Source organism: Danio aesculapii, chromosome 7, assembly GCF_903798145.1.
Source record: "Danio aesculapii chromosome 7, fDanAes4.1, whole genome shotgun sequence".
Classification (NCBI taxonomy): Eukaryota; Metazoa; Chordata; class Actinopteri; order Cypriniformes; family Danionidae; genus Danio; species Danio aesculapii.
Window position 1 is genome coordinate 25,782,296 of NC_079441.1, and position 20,178 is coordinate 25,802,473.

The 20,178-nt window shown below is 38.2% G+C and overlaps 1 protein-coding gene across 12 annotated transcripts in view; it reads left to right on the top strand.

Moving 5' to 3' along the window:
* The window catches only part of sox6 (SRY-box transcription factor 6), a 199,845-nt gene that overhangs the window by 82,748 nt on the left and 96,919 nt on the right, over window positions 1-20,178 (top strand). For all 12 annotated transcript variants that reach the window (XM_056461452.1, XM_056461449.1, XM_056461456.1 and 9 more), the window contains one exon: window positions 18,994-19,083. In XM_056461452.1, the coding sequence (XP_056317427.1) occupies window positions 18,994-19,083 (90 nt within the window). The remainder of the gene's footprint in view (window positions 1-18,993; window positions 19,084-20,178) is intronic.

The window sequence follows — 20,178 nt, forward strand, 5'->3', positions numbered from 1 at the left end:
GGAGTGTGTGACAGCAGAGACAAATCGTTCCCCTCCTGACTGCTGAGTGCGGACCTCCGAAACTCTGTCCCTGCTCCAAATAGAGTGCTTCTCTTTCAGATGACAAAACAAGCAGCTGCTTCTGCCTCACTGTGCCATTCTCTGCGTCCATATCACCTTCCCTCTTCTCAGATTCCCATTAGTCAACAGTAGCAACTGCTGTGGAGCATTCCAGGAGCCATCTTCTCTCTCGAGCTCAGCTGTTGACTCTGTCCCTCTTGTGCAGGACCAAGCACAACGCTTCCATTGTGCCGGTCTCTGTCATTGAGTTGGGCCTCTCCTGATAGGAGGAAACGGGTGTTTCAGGGAGACAAATCACAGCCAGGGCTCCTGAACAGAGCTCCATTTGTCCCCACTCAACACCATAGGTACGTTTCCTCAGATGTAAATGAGACTTACACTTCACATAAGTTGATGTGTACATCATATTAACATACCTTGAGCCTGTTTACTTGATAGTGTGCACAAGTGCATGCTCAAAAGGAAGATTTTTAATGGAGACTTCACAATATAAATGCTGTTTTTAGAGACACTTAAAATAACTTTTAATTTGGATATTGCTATTATCCCTAAACATATTGTATACTCAGTGTTCAATTACCTTTGAAAATACTTGAATCTTTATTTTGAAAAAATATGTATTTTGTTTTATAATCTTAAACTGACTTTTTTGCTTAGTGTACTTACAGTTAGGGTTGTCACGATACTGGAATTCGATACCAATTGGTACTGGAATTTTAAAAACGTTTTGTCGCTGTTGAGCAAGGTTATTATAGTTAACGAAAATCATTGAAAAGAAAAAAAAACCTAGAATGAAAAAAAAACATTTTCGTTAACTGAAATAAAAATATAGCAAAAACGTCCTTCTTTTTCAACAGGACATGACAGCAACACAGTGACAACATTAAATACGACCCGAATACACGCTTAAAAGTATTAATTGAACACATTTGTGCTTAATAATTGGTTTTATTTCTGTAGCAGTGATCGCGATCATGAACAACCAGATCTTCTAAGTGAACCGGTTAAACTAATTCACCAAATCGAACTGAATCATTTGAAATTATTTGCATTTCCAGAAATGTTAAACACTTATCCAAAAAACAATTTTTATTTTAAAACTTGCCTGATACCCCTCGAAATAAACCAATATATACGGAGTTATTCAGTTATTAGAACAGTACACTGAGATCAGATTTGAGCAGCGGTGTAATACTGCGCATGCGTGATTCAGTGAACCGAACACAAACAGTACATGACAGCTTGGTGTGACTGAACTAAACTTGAACAACTGCAGCGTGGGTAAACCGAGAGCTTAAATAAAAGGATCTGGTGAAATGTACGTTTATTTCGTAAGAGAAAGTCGTGATGGAATTTAAATAAGTGAATCATGCTTCAGTTGGGTTGCAAAACATAATTGTAAGAAACTTAAAACTAAAATTATGATTGCTGACTACATATTTTTGATATGTTGAGTCCAAACTTCAGAAGATTGTCACAAAAGTAATTTCCATCACAACTGTGTATCTAACCTCAGAAGCAGTCTTACACACATATTTTACCTAAGGCTACTATCTTGTGGGCTGTTTTATTTGAATTTGAGGATGCTACCCATCCTGTTGGTAGTGGCAGATGGTAGTGTTCTTGTGTCAAAAACTGTAGCATATCTTAAGTTATTATACAATATTTATTCTGATGATTTTGAATTTTGCACATAACAAATATCCTAATTTACAAAAAAAAAAAGCTAATACTGAAGCTAATAAAAACGAACCTAAAACTAAGCAATTTCAAAATTTGAAAACAAAAAGTCTAAATGAAACAAACTACAACTAATGAAAAATGCTTGCTGTTGAGCATGTTCTCAAACAGCGCTGATTTGTCATTGTGTTCACGTGCTCAACAGAAATGACTGTGATTGGCCGTGAAGGTCATCGGTTCACCAAACTCACCGCACTTTACTACGTGTAAACACATACAGGGACAGATTCTAGTATCATGACAACCCTACTAACAGTATTTCCTCATATAAACCTATTGCTTTAATGTTTATAATTGAATGGAGTGACATTTATTCGCGTTTGAATAAAAAAGAAAGCGACACTTTTAGGTCTACTGTAATAGGGTAAGTTATGAGCGTTTTCCCATGCAACAGTTTTGATGTAGACGCCGTTGAGTCCTGCTCTTGTTTAACAGCAGTGTTGGAATAGCAGTATATGTGTAAAGCAGAACTGGAATGGAGTGGTTTTAATGAGCAAGCATCTTTATGTTCCCCTCTTGGTATTTGGATTAGCACAGTGAGAAAAGCAAAATGCTGATGCCTGAGAAAAGAGGACCACCCCATTAATTAGCCTTAAATCTGTCACTGCGCAGCTGAGCGCTGCCGGTGAAAAAAGCAGGACCCTTTATGTAGATTAAAAGCAGTCAGAGCGAGATGAGCTGAACTTAACCTGTAAAGCGTGTGTGCATTTGCGCTATATGAGTGTGAGATCACCACCACCCGCCTCGTGCTCGGTTCCCAAGCATTGACTGCACATAACTGGACAAAGGAGATGGTGTCATCTGACTAGGATCAAAATAGTGTCAATGTAACTCACACCGTAGCCACAGACGGGCCGGTGTGCCCAGCTAATGATTTCAGGCCACATAGCAAGACTTGTTTTATAAGACCCAGCTACGTCAGCTCCATCTGGTTGCTAATACCACCACCCTTTCTGAAATTCACAGACACAACAGCTAACACAAGCCCTCCTGTGCACACAAGTTTGTTGTGTTTCTTCAACAGCCACTGGATAGATCAACCTAAAATAAACACTTTATTTATATTTATTTCATTATAAACCTGAATGATCTTCTTTTATCTGCTTTTTCTCTTAATAATTTTTTAAACCAAATTGATTTGTAAGAGATAATATTGCAAATATTTTATTAAAGCAAAGTTAAATAGGTTGGGACCTTTAAAATATCAGTGATACACATCCACACGATATGTTTCTGTGCTGTACACGACTCTTCTGTCTCCTTGTGCCTTTCTCTTGCTCTCTCTTTGTTCAATAAGGTGCCAAGGGATGAGATGGGATGTCAGAAAAAACAGATAGAAACATGTTTTATTGCTCGGCAAATGCTGCGGCTGGGATCATTGTAATTATTCGCTGAACACCATCTCTCATTGGGAGTGGCCCCCATATAATTTTAAGTCTGTGTAGGTCGCGTGGTTAATACGTTTTAGGACCCTGTCATCCATTACATGTCATGAAGTTCCAATGATAGCTTGAAGTTATGAGTTTTAATTCTAATGAATGGTTTTGCAGGAAGGAAAAAGATCTTATATTTAATTTTTTTTTGTACAATTACGTCTACTGCAATTTGTGATTTGGGTAGTGAGGCATGCTTTTCTCACTTCTTTAATTTCCCAGAGTGCCCTGCCTGAGGATGCCGTCTACACAAGCTACGTTTCCTTCCAAAAATGCTAATCATACGTAAAACTGGATTATTGCATAAAAGACGTGCGAATAAAGCAGCGTTTCCATCCGAGTCAAAGAGAACAAAGTCGTCACTTCCTGATTAACTGGCGCCAAATATCAACAGTAAAAACAGAATTTTCTGCAGTAGGAGAAGCTGCGTGAATCTTTTCTTCATTTAATAAATGACTTGCGCCTCAGAAGGCAATCCTGACGTGCGGTGAACGCACAGTGGCGTTTGAAGCCGTGAGATGTGGTGCACAGACGCTATTGATTTTGGCGGTGATTAATAATATATTAACACTAATACTGAAACGTTTTAGATTGACCAAATCAACATTTCAGATGTTTTACAATATGCTCAGCCTGCTGGTTTGTCCATTCGCACACATTCTGATCATCACATGATCTCTTATAACAAAATCACATGACTGTTTTAATGCACATACTGGAATTTGTTCGGTAAAAGTGTTTCCATCGCAGTTTGACTTTTCTTATTGAATAAAAAGTTTATCCTACTCAGTTATGTGCATACACTCAAAAAACAACTCATAAAATAAACTCAAGTTAATTGAGGGCAGGATTTCCATCCAATAAATTTTTTTTGCTCCTACTAAAAAAAAACTGTTTACACAATTAAATGCAATTGAGTTGGTCCAACATGATTTTATCAAATAAAAGTTTAAATACATTTGTATTTTTATTTAACTTAAACTCATAGGTCTGATAATATCATGTAGGTCTATTATGTGTCGTACATTTCGAAGTCTCTTAGTTTTACTTGAAGTTATCCTAAATTAATTAAGAGCTATTTTTCAATCATATTTCATGAATTAAATATACAGTTGATTGAGACTGATCTCAGAACTAATTTTAGGACAGTTATTGCTCACTGAGCAAAGCAACTTAAGCTACCAACACCTTAAGTATGGGTGCTTCTGCAAGATGGTAATCTTAAAACTTTAAAGCATTACATGAAAATCTTCTAAATCTTCAACTGAAGTGAAGATTAAACTCTTAGCAAGCCTTTCTTGTAAGTTAAAACATCTAAGATTACTTTTATTGTCAAATTTCCCCTCTCTTAATTAAACCCACGCAAAGCATGCTGGGAACAACAAATCCCAAAACCAGGTAGTTAGACCAACAAAATTCCTTTATGTTGTCGCAGCACAGAACGCTTAAATGAACAAAAAACAATTAAATTAGCCAAAGAAATTACAAGAATTGGATTGTTTCAGCTCATTTTAAACAGGTAGTTTTAACAAGCAGCAATAATATTGTTTTTTGAGTGTATTTTTTTGTGTGCATTTTCAAAATTTATGCGCATCTTGGCATTTCCATCAACCATTTTTTATGCACATATCCAAAATGCACATAAAATAGGTGGATGGAAACGTTGGTACAGTGGTAATTCATGGTGTATATTTTCCACCCGTATATATATATATATATATATATATATATATATATATATATATATATATATATATATATATATATATATATATATATATATATATATATATCTTTGTCTCTCCGTCTCGCACACTTTCTTTTTTTCCATTTCTGAGAGGTGATAAAGAAATGAGCTTAGCTCCATGTGAAACGGCAGCGTTTTCCGTCTTCTCACAGCATGCTGTTGTGGATTTGACCCCAAAGCAAAGAGTAAAAAGAAACGGGTCGATTTGAAAGAAAATACGGTGGCTATTGTTGCAGAACCATGCACGAAACAATGGTACATTCATTGAGTGTGTTAGCTGTAGGGCGGACTTGAGAGCAAAAGAAAATCGGAATGTTTTGAAGTATTGTAGTTACCGGTAACTACTCCGTATCCTCAAAGCCTCTTCTAATACTTGATCGGATATCAACAGACAAAAAAAACTCTGTAAACTGACAGATTTGTCTCAGCATCCTGCTGCTGATAATAAGCAGAATTGGTCAGATTGTGTCTGTATTGTTCAATAGCACTCCATAGGCGGATTGTGTTCCAGCGTGCAGCTGTGTGGGCTGTACCCAGCAGTCACTGGTGGTCTGAGAAGTAGTGAGAGTGTGCAGTTACATGATAGCTGCGTGTGTGTGCGCGCGAGAGAATGGAGGTCGGTGGCTAAAAATAGTGACCTTTTGGGCCTGTGTGCGCTAGCGCTGAACTCTGACATGCTGGTAAACAGAGTGCGCTGCACGGGACTATAAACATTTTTAATTGTTGCCTCATAAAAACAGAGACTGTCAGTGGCAGTGGTGTAAAAAATATGCTTCCTTAATTAGTCAAGCGAGTTTTACAAAGAACGAAGCTTCTTTTTTTTAATTTATGCACTCATACGGTACTGTTTATTGCTGTAAAACAGTTCACTCGTGGCTCATACAGTAATATACCCATTTGGATAGTTTAAGATCATCCATTTTAAAGATATTGTAATGATTTTTCTTAATGATTAAAAATGAGATCCCAAGATGTAACAGCCTCTGTCGATTACTTCCCCCGAAGAGTGTGTTTAAACCAAGCCGTTATGTTTTTATGGTTGAAATGTCTTCTATTTTAATTTTAGCAGCACATCATCCTCTTGACGCCACATTTGAACTCGTCGTATATTGTGCAGGGAAAGCCTTCAAGCATGTCCAAGTTGCTCCGGCATTCAAAATGAAATAAAGTTTCAGTGACGACTCAAGACAGTTGGCCTCACAGCAAATTTCAAATCTATTCATGTGGATCCTATCAGTTTCTTTTTGTCCCTAGCACCCATTAATTTACTAAATCACTCTGAGCCGAAAATGATCACAGTAAGCGACATTATTCACACGTTTTTATTAATTCAACGTAGCCGAATAAAAGTGAATGTTTTGAAGCATTGATTAGTAGAAGGGTTTGTATCTGACAGTTAGATTGCAGGGTAGTCGGCATAAAAATGGCTCCTCTGCAAGGTACCCAGTAATTTAATTCTTGTGTGAAATTATTATAATTTATTACAGTATGTGGGCTCTAATGATTACCGACATGAAATGGAATTTATAAATTAAGATTAGATCTGCATATCTGTTCTTATTCCTACCTTTACATGTTCTGAATCCTTAAGCAGCGTTTCAAGATGGTTGGATAAAGTGTATTTTTATTTTTAACTTGTTTATTTTTCAAGAAAGAAGGGAATAATATTAGCTATTATTTGTTTTATGAAGTTTAAACACTGAGAAGCATCAAATTATTGTAGATATGTATGAGGAATTTATTTTGTTTGCAGATTTGCAGTCAATCTTCACCCCTTTTGTATTCCATCAAAGAAGATCCTCCAAAATTAGTCTTAATCGATTGCATTTTTATATACTGTACATTTGGGTGTTCATGATTTCTGAAGGGATGTTAACCAACTTAATTATGTGATTAATAAATGCGATAGGCTGTTTTTTTTTTTCTTTTGAACAATCTTTTTTTTGAGGTGTGATAAAAGAATATGACAATATAACATTACAATCGTATTTACATCTTTGTTTTCAATTTGGAGGAAAAAAATTAAAAGAATGGGGAAAAAAACTAAAGCAAAGAACAAAAACAAACAAACAAAAAAGGGAGAAAAAAAGAAATAAAAAGGGTGGAAGGCACAGGTTGTTTAAATTAGTGACAGATTATTTTAGAAAAAACATTAGGAAGAAATTGTTGAAAAAACAAATCATCTATAGAAGGCATGCACCAGATCACCAATATGACAATGGCTTGTTTAAATAAATCTTTGGAAATAGGGGGAGTAAGTAGATAGGCTAAGTCAATGTCAGTTTATTTGGTCATTTCCTGTTTCGTTTAATAAACTGCTGAAATTTGAATTTGAAATAAGATATCCGATAGGCTGTTTTTAGTTAACGTAGTCATTCTCAGGCAAACTTGCGAAGTTCACTGGCTGACTTTAGTTTTTCCAGTCCGTGTTTGCCGAAGAAGATTCTTGTTGTGAGTAAAGCGTAATGAGCAGCAGCAGCAGCCGGCAGGAGCGGAGCAGTCCGGGTGGGCCGCCTCTGAGGGCTCGCTCAGTCTGAGAGGAGACTAAAGAGGACAGGGGAGAGAAAGTTCATTTTGCTATCCAAGCATTAAATGGTCCTAGTTTTCTTAAAAGTGACCTTGTGGGGAAGGCAGCGCAGCCGAGCTCCAGCGCAGCTCCTTCCAGCTGCACACATGGCATCCATCGGGGCACAATCACGCGCAGTCCCAACACCTCAGGCTCGGACATATGTTGAGTTTTATTTCATTCTTCTGACATTAATCCTATTCACCAGCTGTTCTGCCAGCTGCCACTCTACAGCTTAAGAGGAGATTGCAGTTTTGGGGGCTCGGAGTATGGGCTTATCTTGGCTCCTGATCTCTCCACACTAAGTTCTGATTGGATTCAGCTCCCCCCCCCCCCTTTCTTTCCTGTGCCCCCCTCCCTTTTCCTCACTCCTAATATCTCCCTCCTCTTCTCAATCTGTAGGATCCTTGAGTTGTACTTCTCTCACTAGAAATCTCTCTTTCAACATTGCTTTAATTTTGTCTGGTTCTCCTCCTCCTGTCGGAGGCTCAGGGGGTGTGTTTTAATCGTCTGCCCAAGTCTTCATTTGCATGGCTTGCCTTCAGAAGACACTGACCCTCTGCTAGTTTCTTGCCGTCTTCACCGACATTTATTATTCAGGTCTCCTCTTGTACATGGTGCCCAGAATTCCCCTTCTTCTAAGGGTGACGGTATCTTGCAGGGTGTAGTCCCAGTGCAAACACGCCATGGAAATGGTTTTTCATCCACAGCTTTGATTGAACTTGAACTCTTTATTTCTTCTGTTTCCCATATTTCAACTTTATCTCTCCCATTCACGTGATTAATCAGCATGATCTATTTCCCTTCTATGTCTTTCATTGTCCGATGGAATTTCTCTTGCGTCGTTAGTGCTGAAGAAGTACCTGTCGTGGAAGGCCTGGCCAGTGCGAATTGATCATCGGTGGCTGCTCACTTTAATAATTCAGCCCTGATTAGTGCCGAGTCCTGCAGTAAAATGGATTGAAGAAGAGGTCATGCGCTGCCCTGCTCAAGAGGTGAAGCCTCTTGGGAGTGGTTAATTCATATGTGCTTGATGGACATGTGTCCTGTTTAGATAGGTCACCAATGTTGCAATGGCCAGGATGATGGGGTCATTGTGGAGATTAGCACCTTAAGTCTGGCAGATAAAGACAATGACACTATGGCCATCCGGTATTTTTACAGTGCACTTTTTATAGTACAATCCGTTTCCTAGAAATTGCAATCCAGCCTCATTTGGCAGATCTTTTGTCCAAACTGACGTATTCTATCGCATTGAAGATACACATTTTATCAGTTCTTTTTCCATGGAAATAAACCCATAACCTTTGAGTTGCTGGTGCCACACACTACTAATTGAGCAGCAGGATAGTATATTTAAAATGACTTTTGTTAACTAATAATGCAATGAATTAAAAACATAGATATTTTTTAAAATGTTTACTTTAGTTTAGTTTAGTTTAAAATTTATTGTTTATTCTGCTAGGCACAGAAAGGAAATTTGACACTAGTAACTTACATACAACTATACAATAATCATATTATAGCAACCATTAATCAAGAAAACATGAATTAAAAACTTAAAAACAAATTAGCCCCGCAGATCATTCTTAACAACCACCCCAATCACATCAAACAGTGATCTGATTTATGACAACTGCAATTGGGATACATGACTTTTTATAAGCATTTCTTTGGGCTTTAGGAATTTTAACCTGTGTCCTGATGGTAACATTTCAAATGCTGAGTGAAGGGGATGTATAGTATCTTTAAAAATCACAATTGCTGTTTTTTCCATAATGGAGTCAAATAGAATCTGCAGCGAATGTTGTTTGTAACCAGTTGTCTTATTTGCCTGATTGATCATTTGCGATAATTTCTTCTTCTGTTTAAGTGTTGTGTAACCAATCCATGAAACAATATTACATGCCATAACACTCTCTATTAATGATCTACAGTATATGCCATGTTTAAAGTGTGTGTACTAACATTAAAACTTCTCAACTTGCAGAGGAGACTGAGGCGCTGACTTGCCTTCTCATAAACAACCTCAACATTACTATCAAAATTCAGTTTATCATCAATAATTGTGCATAAATACTTACAATTTCAGACCTGCTCTACTATATTTTCATTTTTGATGACTGGTTTATAAACCAGCACTGTAAAACCCAACAGTCAACTTTAGTAAGTTCACTGTACTTACTGTATATAGATTAGTTTTTGAACTCAAATAGTTTGTAGCAATCGGTTTCCTCAAACGGTTTGAGTTGCCTTAACTTATTAGGTTTTACAGTACTCAGCTGATTTGAGTTCTCATCATTTATTGGGGTTTACTGTTCTCAAATTGCTTAATTTACTCAAATGGATTAAGTTCACAGTACTCATTAGGATTAGCTTTTGAACTTAAATGATTTGTTGCAATCGGTTTCCTCAAACGGTTTGAGTTACCTTAACTTTTTGGGTTTTACAGTGAGGATATCTAGTATCTGCTGCTCTTGTTTGACTTTCCAGACATGACTCCTTTGTTTTTCCAATATTAAGATGTAATGAACTTTTGCTAAACCAATCTGTGATACCATTAATATATTTAAAATATAAAGAGCTATTTATTTATTCCTGACACTAAACCAATGCCAGATCATCGGCGTATTTTATAAGAGCGAGATTATCATCATTAATTCTCTGCAGTTCATAAATATATAGAGAAAATAAAATAGGGGATAATACACATCCCTGAGGTAACCTTATATTTAAAACAGAGCTTTGCCAATATTTGGATTACAAATTTGTAAATAGCTTGTACCTGAATCTTAAAAGCAAGATTCTCTGACTAACTAGATTGTTTACAAAAGCGTGTGGACAGATTTTTTTTATGTTAAGGATTTTCTGCAATTTTGCCTGTGAACTAGAAGCACATTTACATCCCTATGATCAGATGCCTTCTTAACTGCTGTTTTTGCATCACTGTAATATTTCTAGTTAATTTTATTGTTTGTCTAAGTGTGGATGGCATCTGGATGTTTAAGCAATAAGCTGCAGTTCACTGAATGGCCACCGGTGTATCTAAAAAAGAGTTTTCGAATTATAAATACAGCTACTTCCAAATGTAAAATTTAAAGTGATTTAAAAAACTGCTAATATTTATTTAAATATGTATTTATTACTATTTAATATATTTTTATCTACATTTTCTTTACTTCTGGTCATTATCACTTTTAGTAGTGCATAAATGATACTAAAAGCAAATAAAAGACTTTCTAAGGTTAGTCAGGCTATTTACAGCAGCTGTCGACAGGAGCAAATGGCAACGCGGTGTTCTAGCAGCCTACAGGTGACTAGCAGTGATGCTCACTAAGTGGAATAATGAATAGTATTAGGTGTCAATTAAATCAAGCCTTCCCCGAGGTGCAGGTGCTCGACAATATACTGACACATCTCAAGGAGCTGAAGCCTCTTCACCCATGCATGCCAATGGGTGCATTTGCATATTAAAGAAGCAAAATTATTTAACCGTAGCAAAAAAACACGCAAAAAAGAAAAAAAGGGGCTTGTGGAAATGATCGAGGTTATTAAAACTGTTGACAGGGAAAGAAGGTAATTGGCAGAAAATGAGGGAAACGCTACTGTTATACAGTGTTGTGCGCGTGTGCGTGCATGTTTTCTCTCTGTCGTGATTTTTAATGTTTTTTTTTTTCCCTCAAACCCGACTCTTCTTTTTAGCTGTTAGCATTGTGCGCCATTGCCTGGGTGTGTAACCTATTACGTTTAGATTGCTCCCTTGCAATTAGTGCCCTTTTTGTCCTCACTTCAATAACGGCGTGATTATGGAGACTTCAGGAGCATTCGTCGCCGCCGCCCCAGCTAACAGCTGTTGTCTCTGGAACTAACGACGGGAACGACAAAACATGTTTTCTTATGCCGTTTCACTTTCCTGTCTGCCTCTTGTAATTATTATACTCTTATTTTGTGTGATGATGGAGTCTTGTTTTAGTGGCTCTGTGATTAAGACATTCAGAAGATGTGTGTGTGTGTGTGTGCGTGTTTGGATAGCTTGTGACTCCAGTTTGTTTTTCTAAGGAGATGAGGGAAATAGCAAGAGAAAGAGCACATTTTTTTGGCTTTTCTATTGACTGCAGCATATCTTTTGTAAGAAACAAATCCAGCGCAAGAGAAGCCTTGAGATGCGATTTGAGAGAAGGGACAGTGCTTTTTTTTCCAGAGAGAGCCAAGGAGAATGCTTGGAATAACTTGTTTTCCCCCCTCTAAATTGCATGAAACTCTCAATATTCTCTTGACCTTGGCTGCTTGACTACTTCTCTTTTTCGCTCGAGCCTTTTCTCTCATAACATTATTAGAAATGAGAGTGCTTAGCGGATAATTATTAACCTAACTGCGACACTTGCAATAAGAGTGCCCTTCAACCTGGGTGGCTTCAAGTGGAACCATAATACCTCTTCCTCGCTTGGGCCTTCATCCTGCTCCCCTTTCTCTCTCTCCTTCTGCTGAAACTGGGAACGGTTCCTCAGCTTTCACCATCATTAGAGGGCGCGCTCAGGAGAAAGCCTGGGAAATTTATATCGTCATTGTCAGTTGATCATCGATTTGGTAATTCCCTGTTTTCCCCGAGGAGCGGGGCCGTCCGCTCATGTGCTGGACGGAGAGGGAGGTCTGTCTCCTTCTTCCTCTGAGAAGAGATTCCAAGCACAGCACTGACGTTTTCTTCGAGTTTATTGAGAGGAAGAGGGATAATTTACTGTAGCTACAGTTCATTGAAAGTCAGATTGAGGATGCTGTGTTCTGTGGACAATTGACAAAAGGCTGCAGAGGGACAATAGGGCAGTTCATTGAAGACTGCTGTAATGATGTCTGTGCTGTGAAGTGTTTCAGGAGAGAGTCTGGCTCTTGCTTGCTCTCTCGTTTCTCAAGTGTAAGGATTGATTGGGGGAAGAGCAGCTTCCTGTGGTGGGGATTACAGTGGCGGTGTGAGACCTGGGGGTGCTGGCAGATGTTCTGGCTGCCTGCCACAGGGCAGGACTCATCGGGATGGGGGTACACCCTCTCCGCTCAGCACAACTGCATCTTCAGGGGCATGACACAGCTCCATCTCACATACACAGCCGTGGAGGTCATTAATGACAGTAACTGAAGTAGGTTTCTGTGCAACCTCAGTACATTTATTTAGTTTGCATGTTAGGCCACTTTCTGTACTGTCTAATTGATTCATTTTAAGTAATAATAATATAATATAATATAATATGATATGATATATGATATGATATAATGTGATATGATATGATATGATGTGATATGATGTGATGTGATGTGATGTGATGTGATGTGATATAATATAATATAATATAATATAATATAATATAATATAATATAATATGATGTAATGTGATATGATATAATATAATATGATGTAATATGATATAATATAATATAATATAATATAATATAATATAATATAATATAATATAATATAATATAATATAATATAATATAATATAATATAATATAATATAATATATAGTTTTGGGTCAGTAGGATTTTAAATAAATAGTTTTTGATGTAATGTTTAATATATTTAATGCAGTGGTTCTCAAAGTGGGGGTCGGGATCCCCTGTGGGTTGCGGACAATGAAGGGGGGTCACTTGGCGATTTCCAAAAATCTAATAAATTTTCTATAACTGCTAGAATTACCAAATTTTATCCATAACTTACTGAAGAACAAAATAATAAGTAATAGTAACATTGTTAGCATGTTAACAACAATACCACATGCAAATAAAAAGCCATCAGTCTTTCAATCTATTTTTATATATTTTTTGCAACCCCTGGGATGATTACATTATATTTAATACACAGCAATAGCATGAGATGCAGCACATAGATTTTATGGCATCAGGTTAAACTTTCGGACACCTTTACCGCACTCACATACATTAAAAACAAATACAGGCTACAACTGAACATAGAAAAAGGTCTCCGAGTGGCGTTCTCCAAAATTAATTGATGAATACATCTGGGCCTATTGGTATGTGTGTGCCGTTGTGTGCAAGCCAAGGTTTATATATTTAAAACCACCTCAGGTAATATTGAGGGTGGTGAAAAGTTTGATTTAATGTATCTTAATATATTGATTTCCTGCTGAGGAAATGTTTCATATCAATATCAGCCTGGAAACTGCTTTGCTCCTTACTATGTTTCTGAAAAAGAAAAAAAAACATTCTGCCTTTATTTAAAATAAGATATAATAAAAATTATATATTTGTCATGTTTTTTTGTATTTAAAGCACAATTTTAATGGGGCCTTGCTGAATGAAAGAGGTGATGTCTTAAATATATAGGTGAATAAATCAATCAATTTTAATGTAAAAGCATATCTAGTTTTACATGATTAAATATTTTATTGCTCGTTATAAAGTATGACAGATCCAAGTGCTACCTGTGCTTTACAGTACCGCTTTTAATGTTTTTGTTAGACATACAATTTTGGCTTCCTGTTTCATCTGGGAAGGACAAACTGTTTACACTCAACACTATCCCTAAATCTTTTCCGAGATTTATGAGCACGCTGCTCTTCCTTTTCATCTGTTTAAGACCATCGGCGTAATCTTGTCAGCGGATCTTCGCTGTAGGTGTCTTAATTGAGCTGCTTTGTGAAGAAGAGCAAGAGTTCTCTGGCAGCAAACCGAGCTGTCGAGATCGGATCGTAGATGAGTGGTTAGATACGCAGGGGCCAGGTGTAGATCGTCCATTAGCATGTCAAGGAGGCACTGAAAGGTGGTTACATCTATTCATATACTGAGATCAGTGAAGTCTCTCTGACTTTACGACTTTACGATGTAATGGCACTTTCATAGACTAGTGGCTTTGGCTTTATCAGGCCACAAAAGGATTGTGACATGCTGCTTTTTTTCTGCCGGAATGTGCTGCCTTCTAATCCTGCTGTTTTGACATGGATGGTCTCTTGAGTTTGCAGATGGGTGATGCTAAAGCAACACACTCTTTACTCTCTCTCTCTCTCTTCATTGTCTCTTAGAATTAGTTCCCAGGAGGTCTTAAATCAGTAGGTCGTCCTCCAAGTCCTTTCCCCAGTGCTCGTGCCATGTCATAGCCGCTCCGGGTCCAATGTGGAAGGGGCTAAGCCGTCTGTTGAGATGTGGGGACCTTGGGAAAATGCAAAAACAAGCGCAGATAAGGGCTATTGTTTTCATTCCTATCTCATCTGGGCTGAGTTGGTTTCCCTCGAGCTACTTTATCCGAGAGGAGGAGAGAGGGCATGAGGAGATTTTTGGAGCCCTTGTGGAATAATGACAATAAAGTCAGCGCTTGCTCATTCTACAGTAGGCTTTTCCACACTTCTTCCTCAGTTTTCCGAGTCTATAAATGTCAGACTGTCTCTGAACTCTTTGTATTTTGAAATCTGAATGCAAATGTGGGAAGGAAATGTACCTTGTTCAATGGGCTGTGCTGCGTTTCTCATTTGAAGTAGCAGCAGCGCTGAGAGATGAATGGATGTGGCTGAAGCTTTGTTTGATTTTACAAAATGAATGGCCCACTTTTGTTTCGTTACATCGGTAATATGTTAGTATGACATTTAAGTATTATCCAGATGTTAAGCAGTGTTTCCATTGGCATTAGTGCTCTCTCCGGAGAAGATGGAATGCAACTTGGGAAATTGTGCAAAAAATATCCCCTTATTATTAATCTAAATTCCTTTCAAATGTTCTAGCTTTATAAGGGTACTTTGAAAAAACCCAGACGTCTGTTTCATTAACCGATTGTTTTCCTAAAGTATCCTCGCATTAAACGCAGGAGGAGAAGTACAGTTTCGGACAGGTCTGTCATCCACAAATGCTGGACATTCCTCACCTCTTCCAGGTAAAATGTTGTGGAGGACAGCTTCGGCACATTCCAGCTGTAGTGTGTGAGTGTGTGTGTTTGCGTGGAGGAGTGAGGGAGCGGCCACTCTCAAGGGAGGCAGAGTGGAGCAGAATGGGAGCTGGCACCGCATTATCTCCAACAGTTGGTGCATTCCTTAATGATCAAGTGCTGGAGAAGCATCTGTGCACTTCTTTCTGTGTGTGTGTGTGTGTGTGTGTGTGTGTGTGTGTGTGTGTGTGTGTGTGTGTGTGTGCGTGTGCGTGTGTGTGTGTGCGTGTGTGTGTGTGTCTGTGTGTGTAAGATGCAGAGGAGGAATATGGGAAAAGTCTTCCCTAAAACCTTTTAACCCCCCAGGACAGATCCACCCCTGCCTTGTGCCATAAAAGGAAGTTTCTCTGTTTCCAGCTCTTTTTTCAGCTTGGAGGAAGGAATGTACTGCTTTTTGTTATACGAATGCGTGTTGTGTGTACAGTGCTCAGCATATATGAGTACACCCCCCCCCCCCCCCCACACACACACACACACACAAATCACTCATGTAAATTAATATTTTCTACAGGATGCTTTACAATATTAGATTTGTGCAAATACAGTACATTAGATTTGTCAGTACTAAAGGCAAATCTACAGGTAATCCAATAAATAACTTACAATAATGGTTCTAAAATTTGTTATAGAAAAATGTTTTAAAAAAATTGTCAAAAATAGCAAAAATCAAGAGAAACTAAAAAAATATATAATTTTGTTGAAATTTTGTAGATTGTAATTGCAATATTTTGCTTGAATGTAATTGTATCATCTTCCCATTTCTAAAGATGTTCTGTGACTAAAGTATTATTTTAATAAATATATCTGTTTAATAAATCTGTTTTGTTCAAATGCACCAATATATTCACTGAGAAATGGATAAAAATGTTTATTTTCAAAATGGGGTGTACTCGTATTTGCTGAGCAGCACTGAATGTAGTTAAGTAAAGGCAGGATAGTTTGTGACAAGAGGCACTATATTCAAGAGACCTCACACACACACAACATAGATCAAGAAAAGTGAGTCCTTGATTGGGAGTCAGTAAAGTAGAAATCATGTTGGAATGATCCTGATGTACAGTAGGTGTCCTGTCATTCTCTCTGAAATAAGGGAAATTGTGTATCAAAGATAATGTGACCACCCCTTGATCTGACCTAAAATGTATGGTGCACCTTTATGCTGGGTGCCTCTAACCCACTTGGACTTGCAAGCAAAATCTTTAAAGCACAATCCCAATTCTACCACTTAGCCCTTCCACCTTACCCCTCGTTTTGCACTTTCACGTGAAGGGGTAGGGGTGTCCCAATTCTCTTTAGCTTGAAGGTGTAGGGCTACACTCTGTTTCAAGGGCCAAGCAGAAGGGGAAGGGGTAGGGGTACAAAAATAGAATTGGGATTGGGCCTAAGTGTTGTGCTATATCAAATAAATACAGCCATATTATTTATAAGACGCACAAAAATATTTCAAAAGTCTTACTGATCCAAGACATTTCAAAGGTTTGTATGACATCGATACCTTATTGTCTTGCAAAGTTATTTAAATGTCAGGTCACACTTTACTGTTAGGTTAGGGTTAGGGTTAGTGTAAGTTGACATGAATACTTGCAAAGTTACTTATAGTCAGTTAAATATCTGTTGAAGAAGCAGTATCAACAGATAATAAGCAGACAGTCTACTAATACTCAAATGGACCATCAAACTAAAGTGTTACCAAATGTTATAGTAATACTATACAGCTGACATTGCACCTTTAGTAGTAAATACTATGAAGCAGTGCTCATGATAATAGCAGCATAGATGCAGCAATTATTGTTATGGCATGGGATGAAAATCGCATCACACCACATTCATGAGGGTGATGATGTCAGTCATGGGGAATGTTCCATGGCCTGGAGTACCTCAAGATACTGTACAACTACAATGCACGCAGACACAAAGCACGCACAACAGAATAGCCAAAGTCATTCCCATTCTCATGAATTGTGCCCTTTTGTTTGGCAAAGTGTGTTCACAAATGAGCCATTGTGTCCACGAGTGGTTTAACTACAGCATACGGTGCCGCAGGGCTGCCAGCAGCGTGCAAGAATGTCTGCTTTAGCCCCGTGCCCTTTGGCCTTTCACACAGGGTACAAACTCTACTCTTCCTGTCCATGATGTCATCGAATGGCAACATGACACCCGTAGCCCCTCTACTGAGGGGTCACGGCCCGCAAAAAAGAAATTTAGTTTGAAAAAGGTAGAGCTCTTAATGTAGTAGCTTTCACTTTGTTTATGTTTGCCTGATGTTTGGACACATCTTTTGACTGGGTGTTTTTCTACCCTGTGTGTGTGTTTGTACGATGGGAACAGGCTGACCCAGGCTGCGAGCTTCAAGCGCTCGCTGGTGAGCAGTGTGTTCTTTATCAATGACCTCGGGGCCGCGGCTCTGCAGATTCCAGCCATTCCTCCTCCTGATTCATTGTCTGCCAGACAAATGTTAATTGTTTTCATCATTGCCGGCTGTGCGGGGCCAGTCAAGCAGGCCCATCTCACCCTCTCTACCTTTCCTTTTAATGTCTTTCTTTGTGCAGCGCCTCGTTCTTATCACTCTTTCAGCCTCTCTAGTCGACCTTCAGCAGACCAGGGGTCACTTCTCGCATTATCCACATATTATATGTTCGTCTTTGTGTTTCTCTCAGTATGTACATTATTGAGAATTTAAGAAACATCATACCTGCCCTTTTAATATATGAAAAAAAAATTAAACAAAACAATTAGTGCCTTTCATAAAGAAGCTGTTTGCAAGCTCTGAGGCACAAATAGATTCACCTTGACACTTTCACAGAATGTAGTTGACCTAACTTGAAAATATTGCATTAGAGCATTTCATTCAGTTACAAACCCCAGTTTTTTTTCTTGTTGAAATTAAAACATTTTTTCTGACCTCTAGACATTACCCCTGATACTCTTTATGAACTGAGCTGACATGCTTTTTTTTTTACTGTAATGCACTCAGCTACTGATCTCTATAGAATTTCACTTTATTACCATGGTCCAGCCTCTAGAACGCACATTCGACAATTATCGTGCACCATAGTGGTTGAAAGCCAGGTGTGTGTAACATTCACTTCCCTGAGAAGTAGAAGGAATTTGTTTCTTTCATTTTGCTCTGCACACCTTTTCAATTGGAAGGTTTTTCCCCGTTTTTCCGTTCTGTCTTTTTTCTTTGTCTTTGAGGCCTCTTTATTTCTACAAGCACAAATCGTTTTGTTGCTCAAGGTTTATGGGTCACACTCAAAGCTATGGATTTGAGAAATGCAGTTATTCAAAGTGAATTACTGTACTGTATGAATGCATCTTTACTGCGGTCGTCTGTGATTTCACACAAACTGTGTTTGTTGGAATTCTCTTTCTGTGGCAAATATGTTGTTTAGCATTTTTTATATAAATGTTTGTATTTACACTGTATTAATGCTGCAACCACAGAAAAAAAGTGTAAAGTTAAATGATTTTGCTTCTTTCTTCTATAAGCATTCAATTTAATTCCGAAATGTCGTCTGTATTTCAGAATCCTCCTGCATGGAGAAACTCCTTTCTAAAGACTGGAAAGAGAAGATGGAGCGACTGAACACTGGCGAGCTATTAGGAGAAATTAAAGGTAAGAAGTGTGTCTCTTTTACAGGTATATTTCCATTTAAATAAGACTGGTCCTTTGGTAGTATCAGAAAACTTCCCTTTTCCCTGTCAGCCTTACAGTATCTTTCCTTAATTAATTTCTTATTGACTCTTATAGTCAAGACTCACTCTTAGAGTCTGATGTGCTGTATGCCTGCAAAATTGAATTTTTTAGCTCCTGGAATATAAATTAGCCATAACATTCTGTGTATTCAGGTGGAGTACATTTCTATAATGCTTGAACACACTTTCAGTGGAAAGGTGGGCTTGATATAAACAGAAAAAAATGCATGTGTGTGTTTGTATTGGAGGACAGTACTGCCCATGCACCGTTTACACCCACTAAAGGTGTTCATGGGATGTGCTTTATTATTTTTTTTCCACGATTAGGTCTTAGCACTGGCTGTTACAGAGACGTGTTTATGTAGCAGGAGACGGCACTGCACCGGCTCTCAGATAACACACTAAGTTCTGCCCGGCTCCAACCACGCACTCCTCCCTCACTATCTCAAACTCTCTTTCTCTCCGTTCCTCTGGCACACTTGGGTTTGTCATCCGTTCCTGGCGAAAGCAATATCCTTAGAGCTTTACACTGACTTTTATTGTACAGCCATGTGTTTCCATATAGCAGCAGGCTTTTTTTGCCGCCAGAGATACAGGTGTCATGGCAGCCGGAATACCCAATGTTATAGCATCAGTATGTCAGGACGCTTTTAATGGAGAAGACATTTAGGAGGCAGTTAATAGCAGGATTTAGATTGCGAGCGTAATAACATTGGAGAGAAGTGTTATTGTTTTTTTGTTCCCTCGCTTAATGGTTCTCTTTTCCATTCCTGCGCTATTTAGAATTATGAATAACGTTTGTCCTTGGTTTTAATTATTGGATTAGACTGACTCTCTGCGGCGTGTGGGTGGAGGAGGGGTTGAGGTGGGGGGAAAAGAAACAGTCGTACATTCTAATAAGTGCATTCATCGGCAATAACCTTAATGAACCCCCAAATGTAAATCACATCTCAGTAAACCAGATTCATTGTACCTGCCCCCGTTATGTGGCACCATAGATCAAAGTGCAGCGAAG